Below are 16,855 nucleotides of genomic sequence, written 5' to 3'. Positions count from 1 at the left end.
GCAGCCCACGACCTCAACACTGATACGCGGATGGATGTTCTTCTAACCAAACTGGACTCTATGTTTTTAAAAGAAGAAAAAGATCGACAGTATGAAGCTTACACAGAATTTGATCGGATCAACAGACAAAGTGGCACGTCGATGGTGGATTACATTATCGAATTTGAACGACGGTACTACAAGATACGCAAGTTCAAAATGGAATTACCAGACGCAGAGTTAGCATTTAAGCTGCTAGACAACACGGGGCTAAATACTAAAGACAAACAGCTAGCACTTACCGCTTGTTCCACCATCTCTTTTGATAACATGAAATCAGCCTTGAAAAGGATTTTCTGAGATAACGTCTCTTCGCCACAAGAGGGCGATTCCGGCGTGAACGTAGTTCAAACTCAGAGCAACCCCAAAGAATAGCTGCAGGGACTAATCCACTTGACAAATATGGGAGGATAATAAGATGTGCAGTATGCCAAAGCACTTATCACTGGGTAAAAGATTGCCCTAACAAAACAGAACATGTGAAGTTAGCAAAAGCTGAGGGATCAAAGAGTGATGTTGAAGAATGTAATATTACTCTGTTTTCGAATGAATCACCCTCTGATACACAAATCTTCATGATGGAAGCTTTGGGGTCTGCCATAATTGACACTGCTTGTATAAGAACTGTGTGTGGAGAGAAATGGCTTGCAGATTATGTAAGTTACCTCAGAAAGAGTTGCAAAAAATAAAAGATGAAAAGAGCACAAGGCCGTTCCGCTTTGGTGATGGAAAAAATGTTCAATCCACAAGGAAAGTGACAATTCCAGCAAAAATAGGACAAACTAGATGCAAGATAGAAACAGAAGTTGTTCCAGCAGATATACCGATGCTTTTAAGCAAGACTTCATTAAAGAGAGCAAGTGCAGTCTTGGATATTGCTCAAGACAAAGCAACAGTGTTTGATCAACCTGTAAAACTTGAACTGACATCTTCTGGACACTATTGTGTAAACTTGAGAAATGAGAGCAACCTTAATAAAAACCAGCTAGAGAAAAGTGAGACACCTAGTGATGAAGATGAAATTGTCATTGTGACAGAAAACATGACAACAAAGGATAAAAAGACAGTCCTTCTTAAACTACACAAACAATTTGGACATGCATCAGTTGTTAGACTGCAAAAACGTCTGTCTTGCTCAGGCAATAGTGATGATGAAAGCATTACAATCCTGAAGAATATTATAAAAAAAAAACTGTGACACATGCATCCGATACGGTAAACCAAAACATAAGCCTGCAGTGGGTTTACCCATGGCTTCAACATACAGTGAAACTGTTGCAGTGGACCTGCATGAGCTTGAGCCGGGACTGTGGTATCTACATGCCATTGACCATTTCACAAGATTCAGTGCAGGAAGTATCATCACCACAAAAAGACCCAGGGAGACAGTGAAGCACTTTATCCACTGCTGGATAAGCATTCACGGTCCACCGCGCAGACTATTCAGTGACAATGGCGGTGAATTTAATTATGAAGAAATAAGAGACATGGTGGCGAAATTGTCACGGCGAGTGAGAAGAGCCGTGTGGAAGAAATGAAGGAGGATCCAAGCGCAGGCAGTCGTGAAGGTGGTTTATTAAATAAATGGCAAAGGAAGACAAACTAAACTATACTGGAAAACAACTGAACTACAGCACAGAAACCAAAACAAAAACATGAAGGAGGGCGAGCAGAGGCAGACGATGGTATACAGCAGGGAACACACGGATGCGACATGGTGAACACACAGACGGACCAGCAACTACAATGACAGAGGACACGACTTAAATACACACAGAGAAACACAGGGGAATTAAACACAGGTGGTGGACCCAGCTGGGAATAATCAACAAGACGAGACAGAGGTAAAACTGAACACACTCACATGAGACGCAGACCTTCACAATAAAACAGGAAACGAGAACACTACACCAAGACGCAGACCTGACACTGAGAGACAGACAGACAGAGAATGACACATGGAACCTGAACTAAACTAAACGTGAGATACAACTGAGAACAAATCCTTAACATGAATAAACAGAAACACAGAATTCTAATAATAATCATCATTATAATAATAATAATAATAATACTCATAGCACCCAAAACCACAACAATCATTCAAAAATAAACTAACAATCAAAACTCAAAATACTGGGTTGAAACTGATCCAGAACCATGACAGAAATTTAACATTGAGGTTAAAACCACTGCAGGGTACAGTCCGTGGAGCAATGGCTTGCTTGAAAGGCACAAATCCTTACTGAAATGTTACTGAAGGTAAAGAGAGACAATGAGTGTGACTGGAAAACTGCTCTGGACTGGGCTTTGATGGCAAAGAACTGTATGCACAATGTACATGGCTACAGTCCCTACCAACATGTCTTTGGACAAAACCCAAATCTGCCTTCAGTCCTTACTGACAGACCCCCAGCTTTGGAAACTGAAGTGAGTACATGGATAGCCCAGCACACTGCAACGTTGCATGCCATGAGACGAGCTTTTACAGAGGCTGAATGCTCTGAATGGATACGAAGAGGCCTTCGCAAACAGCTGCAATCCATTGATGACAAATATAAAACGGGGGACAAAGTCTATTATAAAAGAACAGACTGTCGTGAGTGGAAAGGTCCAGGAGTGGTCATTGGCCAAGATGGTGTAGTAATATTTGTCAGGCATGGAGGAACATGTCAGAGTACACCAGTCTAGGCTCAGAAAAGTGGATGAACCACAAGTGAACATGGAAGAAACCGAAGAGGAAAATCAGAGTAAAACAGATGAAAATCTTTTAAAGACCCGAGCAGCAGTACTTGGTGAGGAACACGATTTTGAAAACGAAAATGGGGAGATGGCACCAACTAACAGTGAACCACTTGGCAGTGCAGAAAATGAACCGCTCGGTACTGCAGAAAACAGCGAGTCCTCTGATCCAATACAACCTGGAGAAAGAGATCCCATGTTGCCTCACTCTCATAGTGCAGTGCTCTCATAGAAAGATCAAAACTTAAAGTTGGACAAATAATTAAATACACAGACAAAGAAACAGGTCAAACATATGCTGGAAAAATAATCGGTCGAGCAGGAAAAGCCACGGGGAAAAACAGAAAGTGGTACAACGTGGAATACAGTGAGCCAGAGGAAATTGCTGCATCCATGGGTTCCATTAATGTGGAGCAAGTAAACAACCTTCAAGTGGCACGGTCTGAAGATGCCAAGTCATGCACAGATAAAAACAGAGATGAAATATTAGTGGTGAAGGAAGACATCTTCTCACAAGCCAAACAAACTGAACTTGACAACTGGAAAAGAAACAATGTGTTTGAAGTGGAGAAAGATAAAGGTCAGAAATGTATATCAACAAGGTGGATATGCGCACTCAAGGAAACACCAGGGGGCGTTGTTCCCAAAGCTAGACTGGTTGCAAGAGGCTCTGAAGAAATAAACACTCAAGGACTTTCCAAAGACTCACCAACATGTTCAACCGAGTCCCTGAAGATGGTCATAGCAGTAATATGTCAAAATCAATGGAAACTGAACTCTATGGACATTAAAGCAGCTTTTCTGCAAGGTAAAGATTTAACCCGAGACGTGTACATCCGACCACCTAAAGAAGCACAGAGCAAAGGAACTATATGGAAGTTGAACAAATGTGTTTATGGCCTGGCAGATGCTTCATTATTCTGGTACAACAAGGTGAAAGAAACCATGCAGAAGCTGGGGGGGGGCACAGTGTCAAAAGTTGATCCGACTGTCTTCTACTGGCTAGATGATCTCTGTAAGGTGACAGGAGTACTTGCATGTCATGTAGATGACTTTATGTGGGGTGGTTCAGACATGTTCTCCACAGTAGTCATCCCCAAACTGAAAGCTACTTTTCAAGTTGGATGAGAAGAACATAACAGCTTCAACTACATCGGGATGGAGGTTCACTCTCTTCAGAATGAAATACAACTACAACAAGATACGTACATAAAAAACCTACAGCCTATTCCTATTGATCACACGAGGGCACCACACCGGGAGGCTTCTTTAACAGATACAGAGATGGACATGTTAAAATCCAAGATTGGACAGATACTGTGGGTAGCAAGACAGAGCAGACCCGACATCATGTGTTACATTTCCATCCTGGCATCAAGCACAAAACATGCTACTATTCAGACAATGCACTGCACAAACAAACTGATCAGAAAACTTAAATCGGAGGAGGTTACGCTGAGGTTTCAGTTCTTGGGTGAAAGCAAATCCCTCAAATTAGTGGTGTTTAGTGATTCCTCCATGGGAAACCTCTCAGACGGAGGACACAAGGTGGACATTTTATCATGTTGATGGTAGAAGGTTTTTGCCCATATGTGGGCAGTTGAAACGGATCAGGAGGGTGGTACGGGGTACACTAGCAGGAGAGACTTTGGCCCTTGCAGATGGGATCGACAGTGCTGTTTTTCTGGCTGCACTCTATTCTGAGCTCAGCACTGGTGGTGGTACACACAACATCTTGCCAATCTGCAATCTGTCCCACTGCGCAAGTGTCCAGTGAAGGGGGGCATGGCTACGTGCAGGTGGGAAGGGGGAGTAGAAGTTTTGGAGGGTCAGTTTTTTTTGTGTGGTTGAACGAAAGAAGGCTACCATTAATTGTGTGATTATTGGACTAACACTACAAGGATATTATTGAAGAAACCGTAATAACAGGTAACATCACCTCTTTTCAATAAAATTTAACTAAGAAAGTCACACTGACAGCATGAATCAACAACACTCACTGAAACCTGCAACAACAGACAAGTGATGAAAACAAGTGACACAAACTCACCTCCATGTTTGTGTCATTTTCTCTGGTGTTCAGTCCAAAGTTCCTCCTTGTCTTACTAATGTAGCAGAGCATGAGGAAAACAGCCATCAGCAAAACACCATCCAAGGACGCACGCACAACCAGAAGCCAGGAGGAGTCAGGACAATGTGTAGAGACTCCTGCAGTGACACTTTCACTCTGTGTTGTTGCTGTCTGCAGTGTGGAAGCAGGTGGGTTTGAATCTGTGAACAACAAACAGAAAAAATATCAATACTAAATCAATAGCGATACAGACAAATGCAGTAAAACTAATCATATCATCATACAGGTAAATACAAACATGTATGAAGCACTAACTGCAGCATTAACATGAAGCTTATGTGTAAGTTCAATAGGGAAGATCTGTAATCACTCAGCTGCCTGCTTTCCTGTTCTTTACATCATTATTACTTTTTCAGATAAACCACAAAGTCACGTTCAGTGTCAGTCTCATCAGATCAGCTGATGGATAAGCTGATACTCTTTTACACATTAGACTGGGAAATCTCATATAAAGCGCACTACATATGTTTTCACCTGCAAGAGTAGAAACACTCAGCTTTAGTGAAAGATGATGATGATGATGATGATGATGATGATGATGTTTTGACCTCAATTTTAGCTCCATCATCACAACTTTAAAAACATGATTCAAAGTGGAGCTCACACTTCTTAAACACACATAACCTTAGATTTCAAATAGTTAAAAAACTTTTAATAATATAAAAAGTGATGTTTTGTATATAATATGTGCTCTGATTAAAAATTATTAGTGCACATTATGATTGTGAAACTTACTATATTTAAATATCTGTATGTTTTTTAAAGCTTCATAAGAAATATGGTTTATATTTGTGAATGAACAGAGGAATAAATTTATCAGCACAACAGGAAATTAATACTCTGAGATCGGACATCCAGACTTCAACAATTTGTCCTTTATTTGATGTTAGAAAGGTATAATGATGTCTCAACCAATCAGCTGATCTCTGGCAGTAACAGCAATCTCACCTCAAAACCACCAAAAGTTAAAAGTTATTTTTACTATTTTGAAAAGAAACTTACCATCAATGACAAGAACATATTCATTCGCATATGAATCAGGAGACAGAGGGTTTCCATAACCACAGATGTACTTTCCTGTGTCTGACTTGGACGACTGTGTGATGGTTGCATACAGTCCGTACACAGATCCTGGTCTGTATTCAATGCTGTATCTGCCACTCTCAGATTTGTTATTGGTTGTGTCAATGAGGATCTCCCCTTCATTCTTACACTCATTCTTACAAAAGAACTTCCTGTGTCCATACGTGTTGTTGGAACATACCAATGTGATCTTTTCTCCCTCAGTTTGTGTGCGATAAAAACCAACGTTTTTATCCAGATCTGTGAAATAGAAGAACATTAATTAGTCTGAACTGAACCAGTTTGTGGGGGAGGTGTGATCCCTGGCTCAGCTGCAGGGGAGGAGTGGGGCAGTGAGCTCAAGGGGGCAGTGCCAAGGAGGCTGGAGGGACAGGTGGTGGTCATTTAACCATTGAGGTTTCTCCCTATATATATAGTGAAGGCGGAGACCTGAGAGAGAGAGTTTGTGTGCTTATGAGTTATGTGCCGAAACGTACAGCCACGTGTGTGGCACTTCAATAAACACCCCACAAGCATAAAACATACAACATACTAGTGTGTTGGGTCACTTTTTACACTGTTGTATTATGATTATATTTCATGGATCAAATGAGCACAGTTATCATTTCATAATAAATCAGAAAAATCTGAAAAACACATTCTTACCTGATCCTCTGAGAATCAAAACTTGTTGTTGCATATTTAATGAAGCCATGCAAAACGTAACATTCATACTATGAACTTAGAGGGCAGCGTTATAGTTATAGACCCTGGGAGTTCACTTGTCTTATTTTTTGAGGCATTTCTCAGGACTCACAGCTTGAAGATGAGCCTGTATATAAAAAAGGTGACTAACTTCTTTTTAGCATGATGACACTCTTGGAAGATCATCAACTTTTTAGGTCAAACATTTCTTCTGTTACTCTCCATCATAGGAATTAAATTAGTAGATTTCATCTATTTAAATCATGATGTAAACCATGATACTGATGCTCAAAATCAGTTATAGACAAAAGAAAATCTGAACAAAAGCAAGATTTTGCTTTAGACTTTGATAGTTGGAGGTGGTGTAAAACTCAGTTTTAGCAGAGCCTAAATTTGAATCAATAAATCATTGAATATTATTGTAGGCTTTACACTGAGGTGCTAAAACGTTATCTTAGTACAGTTGTCACATGCCATATAACATGGACACTTAAGTGCAATAACAGGTAAAATGTGCTTGTATTTATTGATTGAACAGGTTGATCTAAAAGTGGTCCACATTACTAAATTAGACCTGGGGGGTCTCCATATTTTCAATTCCACCCACCTTTAGTAAAAACTCACCATTTGAAACTCTGACCTCAAAGTCAAAGTATGAATCTGGAGCAGAAGATCTTCCCAAACCACACCTGTACATTCCTGCGTCAGACTTGATCATTTGTGAGAAGCTTAAAAACACAATTCCTCTTCTTGGAGATCCATCTTTATACTTCATGCTGCATCTGCCACTCTGAGCTGTGCTTCCATCTCACATTTTTCCTTACAGAAGAACTTTGTGCTTCCAGACAAAGATAAGTTGCAGTTAAGTGTGCCATTAAATCCTTCAGCTGCAGACCAAATATTATGTTTTGCCTTGACGAGCCCAGCTGGACCTGTCAGATGAAAAATAATAATAATAATACATCTAAAACAAGATGGATAATCACAACATTATTTAGTGTATGTAGATAAATGTATTTCATAAAGTGTTTTATAAAGTTGAGTATATTTTGAATTAAAGAGCAACATTAAGCTCATCAGTCCTCACCTGACAAGAAGCAGAAGAAGAGAAAATGGAGGATTTTCATTCTGATGCAGAAAAGTCGTTAAACTTCAGAAGAACAGCGTCTGGCTATTCACTCTGTCAGATCATCAGAAAACTGAAGTTACTGAATGAGTTGTTTCCTTTTTATCACTTCCTTTAACTTTTTTTGGATCCATCCATCACACGATGATGTAGATCAGTACTGTGAAGTTTCTCTGATGCCGTAAGTGTGAATGAAAAGAGTTTCAGACCAAATTTGACTTTGAAAACCTGACGACAGCTGGTTCAACCTCTGAGAGCAACATATGAAGCACATTGATTTTTTTTTCCAGGTAATAAAATGTTCCTGGCATTTTATTCTCATCTGAATATTGTGTTTGGCTTAAGGAATAAAAAGTATATTTATTTATTTATTTATTTCTGAATCACCATCATGTCTTGATGTTGCACTCTGAGATTATTTAACATTAAATACTCAAAATAAATCATAGAGTTGATATAAAGCTAAAAATATCTGATCAAATCATCCCATGCAGAAATCTTACAAACTGAATTTATAAGCAACAACAAAAACCTCTCACCAGCTTAACAGATGGATAAAACTAGAGTCCTCACTGCAGGGCCCGGGTCTGATTCTGCCTCCGACCATTTCCTGTGTCATTTCCCCTCACACTCTCGTCACCCTCCTGTTTCCTTTCTGTGCTATTTAAAAAACAAAAATAAACAACATCTCAAAGCTGACTGTTTTCTTAGGAATAAAGAGGCATATTAATGAATTTGTTTAGAAATCAATTTTTTTTTTTTTGCTGTCTCATTTTGACATTATTTTATATAAAATATTGAAAGTAAATGGCACAATTAGCCAAATGGCACAAATTTGAAAATGGATTTAAAGACTTTCTTTGAACATGAACCCTTTTGTAATCTCTGAAGAGGAAAACACATATCCCTGTTATGTAGCAAGAACAGCAGGCTAAACAGAGATACCCAGAGATATTGTATTCCTCTACCTGATAGACAACAGTAAACCATTTAAAATATAAAATTAAAAATATTTGATCAAATCATTTCATGCAGGAATCTTACAAATTGAAAGCAACAACAACTACAACAACCTCTCACCAGCTTAGGTAAAGGAAGAAATTACAATGAAGGTAAAAATAAATACTTCTGTTGTCTCCTTCCTGGTGGTTTGAGAGTTCTTTTGAACTTCAATGAAATTTACCAGTTATTAAAGTAAGAAGGAGTCGCTAGAACTCAGTTATGCTCACCTTCACCTTCACTGTCTGCCAGCTTCAAAGAAACTTGCATAAAGTCTCTGTCTAGGCCGTCATAGTTGGAGGAGGGAGTGGGTTTGACTCACTGTCATTAACTCACTAACTCACTGTCAGACTGAATTTACAGTGTTGTTATAGTTAACCTGGCTGAGCAGATGACCAATGTAGTGAAGGTTATAGTCCTCACTGCAGGGCCTGGATATGAATCTACCTCAAACCATGTCCTGTGTGTCATTTCCTCTCACACTCCCCACCCTCCTGTCTACTAAACACCACAACATTACTGCCAGCTTGATCATTAAGTACCCATACAGCCAGATCCAATTATTTGTTGTGTTTATTTGTTGTGTGTTACGTTGAGCTGCAGATGATTCTGCTTGCACCATGTGACAAAACAGCCCAGTATTCAGCCTCATCTCCGTCACTGTGTCACAGTCAGAGGCCAAACCAGACAAACGGACTCAATTGCAGATACAAACAGAGTCACTGGGAAACATGATAACAAGACGTTATTTACAAACACAGAATCACAGCTATGATGTGACTATGAACTGTGAACCATGATGTACGTGAGATTCTAAGAAGTAGTTTAGCAAATGTGAACTGTACAACAAACATGAAGTACTAGGAAACTATACACATATGAATTCTGTGACGTGGGGAAAAGGGAAGTCAGGCTGAGGGAACGAAACCAGGAGACTTTTGAGTCACTGTACCGAGAGGAGGTAAAGTTCAGAAGGTGTTTTTCTGCAGGTCAGGAAAGACCAAATATGGACAAGAACTGTGTTACTTATTGTAGGTGGAGGATTGGCATGAGAGGGGTAAGTGGTCCGAGTGAGGCGGTGATGGATACCGGTGGTGGTATACACATGTGGTATACACATGTGTATACCACATGTGTATACCACATGTGGTATACACATGTGGTATACCACATGTGGTATCCGGTAACTGTGGCAGGGAGGAGAAGTGAGCAGGAGCTGTGGAGGAAGAGCTGCAGAGAAAACTGGCGTCCAAATGAAGGTGAGTATTGTCAGAGTCTGAGCATCGGGATCAGGTGGATGACTACAGGCAGAGAAACACAAGGTGAGCAGAGAATATCACTGTGAACAACATCACAAGAGCTGTGTCGGCCTACACTAACAGAGGTTAGTTGAACGCTGGTCTTAAGTATTGGCAGCTTAATTGCCAACAGGTGTGGACTGCAGGCTGTAATGCAATGACTCCGCCCAGAGGTGGAGCCACCGGCTCTATGGAAAAACCTGCACTCAGTCAGACCATGACACACTGATACATCCAACCACTGCAGAGTCATCATAAAACTTCTGAAGATGGCAAACTCAACATGAACAATTTATAAAAGACTGCACAAAGCTGGGTGGGACAGGCCTTGAGGACACAACACTCATCTGGTCTGGTCCAGCAGACGTTGTAACAGTCACAATGGTGTGGTGTCTCTTTAAGACAACCCAAGTCGAGGGTTAATGTTGTCATCCGTATGCGCCACTGGCTCTCTCTGTGATTGTGTGGACATGTGCTTACACGCTAGTGCATGAGGAGGGACAGATTTTATGTTTTACCTCTCCAGACACCTTTGTTTGCAACGTTATGGGTTGTACGAACACTATGCGCTATGTTTGTTAAGCTGCAGCCGTTCAACCGGGCTTATATGGTTGATGAAGAGAAGGTATATTAAAGAACATGCTGTGGAATTCCCAATGCCAGTGCGAGTGTGTATTCTTTCGACTATCCTGCTAAGTGTTTTGCCGCCTCCTCTCAACCACTAAACACAACCCGACGTTACAACGTGCTTGATTGGAGTCTTCTCCTTTGTCTTTGAATCTGGTCACGAGTGGAAGTGAATGGTGCAGGAGAGGCGGCAATGGTGCAATGTGTCCATGCTGGGATGATAGAGCTGGTGCAGAAGGTTATGTAGTGAGTGACACACTCAGTAAGCCCACTGGTGTCCTCACCGTGAGGCTCACAGAGTGTCTCCCAGTCTGTCACCTCAAAACAACCCTGTAGTCCCACTAAAGCCTCCTCCGACCACCTACTACTATACTTCTAGTGGTCACAGCTTCCCTCTTCACAATAGGCACATAGCAGGGGGTGAAACAGGGGTTTATATAAAAGCTAAAATACTAAAGCTACAACCTTTAATATAAAGCTGCTGCTGAGCAAACATGGCTTATACTCCTACTCTTTCTGTTAACTAGACATAAAAACACTTGAGGTCACCCTCTGATGTATTTACCACCCCGTCGTAGATCAATCACAGTATCCTGAACTCTCATTGGTAGACGCTTGAATTGTTGTCGTGAAGTTCAGCCTGGATATCTTAAAAAGAAGGAAACTGAACTTCTGTTCAGGCACTTAGACTAACATGACCTGGACCCTTTTAGCGCCCTCTGTAGTTGAACTGTGGAAGTGAAACAGAGCCACAGCCTGCACACACACAGTTTAAATAACTGTAGATCACAATATGATGAGAAATGAGGGCTGAAATGTGAGGAGGTTTCAGATGGTGCAGACTTATGGACGTATCATAGATTTGTATTAAATGTGGTTTGTGAAAAGTTAATTACTGCTTTGTAGATTTGCCCTCATTAACATGCTGTCTGACCTGCTGACTTACACAGGTCAGCTTCATTGTTTGATTCTGATAGCTGAGCTGACACAGGCTCTGTGATCTGCTGTAGTTTGTTAGAAATACTTTGACTCACAGAAAAAGCTGCTCAGCTCTTGTTCTGGACACATTTGGGAGAGAACCTGCCTCTGTGTGTAACAGCGCCCCCTGCTGCTCTTGATGATAAATGTGCAGATGCTGATTCTTGCTGTGACTGTTGATCCAACTGGAAGTTCTGTGGTTACAGGTCCAGCTTCCTCCTGTGAAACCTGTACTAGTGAGCTGCTGTTACAGACCACCAAGTTCTAATATCCAGTATCTCCAGGTCACAAAGCTGCAGTCAGTCAGTGGAGACCTTAATATTGACGGGTTCTCACATACCAGTATTTAGCCACGTCCCCGCTCAAGATTATTTTGTGTGATCAACTCGACCGTAATAACAGAAAAATACTTTTAAAGAAGGATCAGAGTTTCTTTTCATTCCTGTAAAAACATTTATCACATTTTTGTGGAGATGAATGTGTTTGAAAAACCTTTAATTTGTTTACTGCCTCAAATACCAACTACTACACCTGCTGCACCTTCTCACCTCTGATGGTGTTTGAGGGAGAGAAACAATTTAAAATTAACAAAAACTTAAATGCAACATAAGCATCATGTCAGTGGCTGCCTTATCTGTATGTTTAGGATCATTATCCTCCTGCATTGACTGAAACTGAAGGACTGTTTGTTAACTTCAGTGAGAACTCTGACATTTCTAAACTGAAGTTTATTTATATAGAAGAAAGTGTGAACAAGCTTAAAAGTTGATGTGAGCGGAAAATAAATTTTTTTTTAGGTCAAACAAACATCGCTCTCAAACTGCTCCTCTTTCTGGAATGAGACACAGCCTGATAAACAAGACAGGCTCCATTCACTGCAGAAACATGTTGTTGAGATCAGAGCTCAGACTAGTTTCAGTTATAACGAAGTGAAACTCACACAGTCACTGACACTGAGAGGAGAAATGGCACAGAAAGGAGTTCAGCTGGACCGAGAAACCTTCTCTTGTTCCATCTGTTTGGATCTACTGAAGGATCCAGTGACTACAGCCTGTGGACACAGCTACTGTATGAACTGTATTAAAGCCCACTTTGATGAAGAGGACAGGAAGGGAATCCACAGCTGCCCTCAGTGCAGGAAGACTTTCATACCGAGGCCTGTCCTGGAGAAAAACGTCATGTTTGCAGCTTTAGTGGAGCAGCTGAAGAAGACTGGACTCCAAGCTGCTCCAGCTGATCACTGCTATGCTGGACCTGAAGATGTGGCCTGTGATGTCTGCACTGGGAGGAAGCTGAAAGCCATCAAGTCCTGTTTAGTCTGTCTGGCCTCTTACTGTGAGAAACACCTCCAACCTCACTGTGAATCTCAAACTTTTAAAAAGCATACGCTGGTTAAAACTTCTGTGAAGCTCCAGGAGAACATCTGCTCTCGTCATGATGAGGTGATGAAGATTTTCTGTCGTACTGATCAGCAGAGTATCTGTTATCTCTGCACAATGGATGAACATAAAGGCCATGAAACAGTCCCAGCTGCAGCAGAAAGGACTGAGAAGCAGAAGGAGCTCGAGGTGAGACGACTAAATGTAACCCATATCAACTACTCCCTGTCACATGACCCACGTCAGCTGATTTGAGGTCCCTCTTCTGATTGGCTCCTCCCACGTCGCGGCAACTCTGAAAACCGGCTGTGGAGGGATACTTCCGGGTTCGACTCCTGCTGTGGCTGTGAGCTTATGGTATTTAGAACGGTGTTGGAAAACAAAGCGTTTTCTCCCCTCAATTCATCTTTAAACTTTAAACTCAGCGGTCAGGTTTTTTTCCCCCTTTGAATTGATCTTCTTCATATTGAAGTGGCGAGCCGGTAGGACCATTCTTTGTTTTCCCCTCTTTTCCCCCACTTAGCCGTCTTTGGATTACGGACATATTTCCCCCTTGTATGAAGCTGGACCCTAAGGAGGAATACCTTAAAAGTGAACTTTAAAAAGAAAAGGACCAAAAAAAAGGACTCTTAGCAAAAGGACTCTTGCACAGAAAAATCACAGCACTGATTTATTATTTAATTGTGGACATTTACGTTGTGTGTTGTGTTAATTATTTTGTTCCATTTCCCCTTTCCCCTATTTATTCAATATATTTTTGGTACAAGACATTGCAGTTTTTGGTCTCATCATTCACACCATCTGGGCTCCATAAAGAACTATTTCTTCTGCGCGTCAGTCAGTAAATTCATCCATTGACATAAACTAGTCCTTAAATAACTTAGCGTTGCATGAAACAGTCCCAGCTGCAGCAGAAAGGACTGAGAAGCAGAAGGAGCTCGAGGTGAGACGACTAAACATCCAGCAGAGAATCCAGGAGCGAGAGAAAGATGTGAAGCTGCTTCAACAGGAGGTGGAGGCCATCAATGGCTCTGCTGATAAAGCAGTGGAGGACAGTGAGAAGATGTTCACTGAGCTGATCCGTCTCATCCAGAAAAGAAGCTCTGATGTGAAGCAGCAGGTCAGATCCCAGCAGGAAACTGAAGTGAGTCGAGTCAAAGAGCTTCAGGAGAAGCTGGAGCAGGAGATCGCTGAGCTGAAGAGGAAAGACGGCGAGCTGGAGCAGCTCTCACACACAGAGGATCACAACCAGTTTCTACACAACTACCCCTCACTGTCAGCACTCAGTGAGTCTACACACTCATCCAGCATCAATATTCATCCTCTGAGCTACTTTGAGGATGTGACAGCAGCTGTGTCAGAGACCAGAGATAAACTACAGGACATTCTGAGAGAGGAATGGACAAACATCTCACTGACAGTCACTGAAGAGGATGTTTTACTGTCACCAGCAGAGCCAAAGACCAGAGCTGGATTCTTAAAATATTCACATGAAATCACACTGGATCCAAACACAGCAAACACACGTCTGTTATTATCTGAGGGGAACAGAAAAGTAACATTTATGGAACAACAACAGTCTTATTCTGATCATCCAGACAGATTCACTGGATGTTTACAGGTCCTGAGTAGAGAGAGTCTGACTGGACGTTGTTACTGGGAGGTGGAGTGGAGAGGGAGAGAAGTTCGTGTAGCAGTCGCATACAAGAATATCAGCAGAGCAGGGACGGGCGATGAATGTTTATTTGGAAACAATGACAAATCTTGGGCATTACATTGTGACACAAAAAGTTATAAATTTTGGCACAACAAAGTCCCAACTGTCCTCTCAGGTCCTCGGTCCTCCAGAGTAGGAGTGTACCTGGATCACAGAGCAGGTATTCTGTCTTTCTACAGCGTCTCTGAAACCATGACTCTCCTCCACAGAGTCCAGACCACATTCACTCAGCCGCTCTATGCTGGACTTTGTCTTGGGTTGTATAATGGAGCCACTGCAGAGTTGATTAAAGTCAAATAGAGAAGACAGGTTCATGTTGATCCCTGACCATTATATGTACTTGTGTAGTTTCTAAATGAGGCTTTACATTTTAGAAGCTGAGAAGTTCAGTGGTCCATTGATGTGTGAAAATAATGTTGCACTGATTCAAACTGTACTTACATTTATATACCTTACATCAATATAAATCTGAATTTGTTCTTATGGCTGATAATCATGTGAGTTTAAATGATACTACTCTTCATATTCAGCATGTTTGAAATCTGTCATCAGTCTGGTTAGTGCTTTTATTCTGTAGTTGCTGTAGTGGGTTGTCAAATGCAACAATATATTGGAGCTGCAGTGATTCATCAGTTAGTCAATGATTAGAGAATTGATTGTTTTATCATTATTTTAGTCACATTTAAAGCTGCTTCCAGTTTCTGAAATGTGAAGATTGTTGGTTTTCTTGATCATATATGACTGTAAACTTAATGTGTTTGAGGTTTGAACTTTTAAAATGTAACAAAAAAAATTTAATCTTTGAGGTTTTTTACATCGTTATTATTGTATCTAGAGTGATGACATTTAATGTCATTTTTCAGATACAGAGACATGTGAAGAAACCAAATCACACAATAATGAAGTGAACACATTTATAGTCAGTGTTCAAGATGATGGATAGAAATGAGAATCATGGAGCATTTATGCATTTTTACGTCTGTGTCACAGAAACTGTTCAGCTATTCTCTGTTTATTAGTCTATTTATCAGGAACCTCTGTTGATTGGTGTTTGATCAGATGTTTGATCCCTGCAGGGTTGGAGTTTTTTCTATGAATGTTGAATTTGATTTGAGTTAGATTTTTACTGATGAATGATTCATTGTAACAAGTGGATCTACCAACAGTTTATTTCTTTGTTATTGTGATTAAAATGTCAAACAAATATATTTTCCACTTTTTGTGTGACAGAGGCAGGAATTTCTCTGTCCTGCATGTGGAGAAATCTGCTGTTAAATCAGAACATTAACAGGTTTCAGGTTGTGTTCAAACACATATTACTGTGTATCATGTGTCAGCAGGCATGTGTTAACAGGGACTATAAGACACTTTAGTGGCTTTAATGCATATTTATATGTTTAACACAGTCAGGTGCACAGGTTCTTTAGACTAAAATGAGGAAGGAGATGTGCTTCCAAGATTTATTATCCAGACAGAGAAAGCAAGAGAAAGTTTTTATCTCAGATGTAAATTCATCCAGTGAATCGTTAAACTGTCAGAAATGAGCTTGTTTGTCTTTTGTGACATAAACACTCAAAGTTCACAACACTCATGTGTGAAAATGTGCCGATAATGTGTGTTGGGAGCAGATAACAAGTTAAGACAGCCAGCAAATGTGTGCCCTTGATAGTTGTTCTTTTAACAATGCTGGTTAATTCTGTCGTGTTCATGTTGATTCTTAGTAGCCGTGTGTGGTCAGTGTGGTTTGTGCTCGGCTGCAGGGGAGGAGTGGAGCAGTGGGTTCAGGGTGTGGTGTCAGGGGATACTGGTTGTTACAACCAGCAAGCATCATCTAAACACACCTTCCCTCCTTTAAACAGCGAAACAAATGAGATTCATGGTACGATCCAGAGGATTTCTGAAACAGGTTTCCAGCCTTACATTTCCAGTTTGAATTAACGACGCATTAGTGAATGCTCTTTATCAGCTTCCAGGCTCAAGCTGAATAAAGTGCACTTTGTTCTGCGTAACGCAAATGATGATGTGGTGCACAATTCCCTGGATCACAGCAAG

The 16,855-nt window shown here is 40.8% G+C and overlaps 2 protein-coding genes across 10 annotated transcripts; one reads left to right on the top strand and one right to left on the bottom strand.

Annotated features, from left to right (window-relative positions):
- Positions 1 to 1,944: 1,944 nt before the first annotated feature.
- On the bottom strand, positions 1,945 to 7,806 carry LOC146579411 (polymeric immunoglobulin receptor-like). The gene is made up of 6 exons (XM_085250493.1): positions 7,767 to 7,806; positions 7,304 to 7,486; positions 5,915 to 6,235; positions 4,832 to 5,052; positions 4,782 to 4,787; positions 1,945 to 1,968 (listed from the first exon to the last, which is right to left on the bottom strand). Exons 1-6 carry the CDS (start codon positions 7,804 to 7,806, stop codon positions 1,945 to 1,947), a joined length of 795 nt encoding a protein of 264 aa, XP_085106619.1.
- A 4,851-nt stretch (positions 7,807 to 12,657) lies between these two features.
- LOC146579410 (tripartite motif-containing protein 16-like) lies at positions 12,658 to 15,823 on the top strand. Of its 9 annotated transcripts, none has more exons than XM_085269262.1 (3): positions 12,673 to 12,707; positions 12,843 to 13,275; positions 14,030 to 15,823. In XM_085269262.1, the coding sequence occupies exons 1-3, from the start codon at positions 12,673 to 12,675 to the stop codon at positions 15,101 to 15,103; spliced, it is 1,542 nt and encodes a 513-aa protein (XP_085125388.1). In that variant the 3' UTR covers positions 15,104 to 15,823. The 9 variants fall into 9 exon arrangements, with proteins under 9 accessions (XP_085125391.1, XP_085125392.1, XP_085125388.1 ...); XM_085269263.1 differs by having other exon boundaries at positions 12,673 to 12,933; positions 13,126 to 13,275; XM_085269264.1 differs by having other exon boundaries at positions 12,673 to 12,970; positions 13,205 to 13,275.
- The last annotated feature ends 1,032 nt before the right edge of the window (positions 15,824 to 16,855 follow it).

The sequence above is a fragment of the Mchenga conophoros genome, linkage group LG3 (genome assembly GCF_057382185.1).
Source record: "Mchenga conophoros isolate Kocher_MC1m ecotype Shallow Benthic linkage group LG3, M_conophoros_male_GT1.1, whole genome shotgun sequence".
In the NCBI taxonomy this organism is placed as follows: domain Eukaryota; kingdom Metazoa; phylum Chordata; class Actinopteri; order Cichliformes; family Cichlidae; genus Mchenga; species Mchenga conophoros.
Note: the sequence above shows the minus strand (reverse complement) of the source record. Positions and strands in the feature narration are given on the sequence as shown.

Excerpts from the sequence above, each read along its gene's own strand:
- LOC146579411 (XM_085250493.1), bottom strand. The coding sequence starts at position 7,806 with ATGAAAATCCTCCATTTTCTCTTCTTCTGCTTCTTGTCAG. Across the intron at positions 7,487-7,766 it reads CTTCTTCTGCTTCTTGTCAG|ATGGAAGCACAGCTCAGAGT; the intron begins GTGAGGACTGAT and ends GAAAAATGTGAG. Across the intron at positions 6,236-7,303 it reads TGAGGTCAGAGTTTCAAATG|ATCTGGATAAAAACGTTGGT; the intron begins GTGAGTTTTTAC and ends TCTATTTCACAG.
- LOC146579410 (XM_085269265.1), top strand. The coding sequence starts at position 12,673 with ATGGCACAGAAAGGAGTTCAGCTGGACCGAGAAACCTTCTCTTGTTCC. Across the intron at positions 13,276-14,029 it reads AGAAGCAGAAGGAGCTCGAG|GTGAGACGACTAAACATCCA; the intron begins GTGAGACGACTA and ends AAGGAGCTCGAG.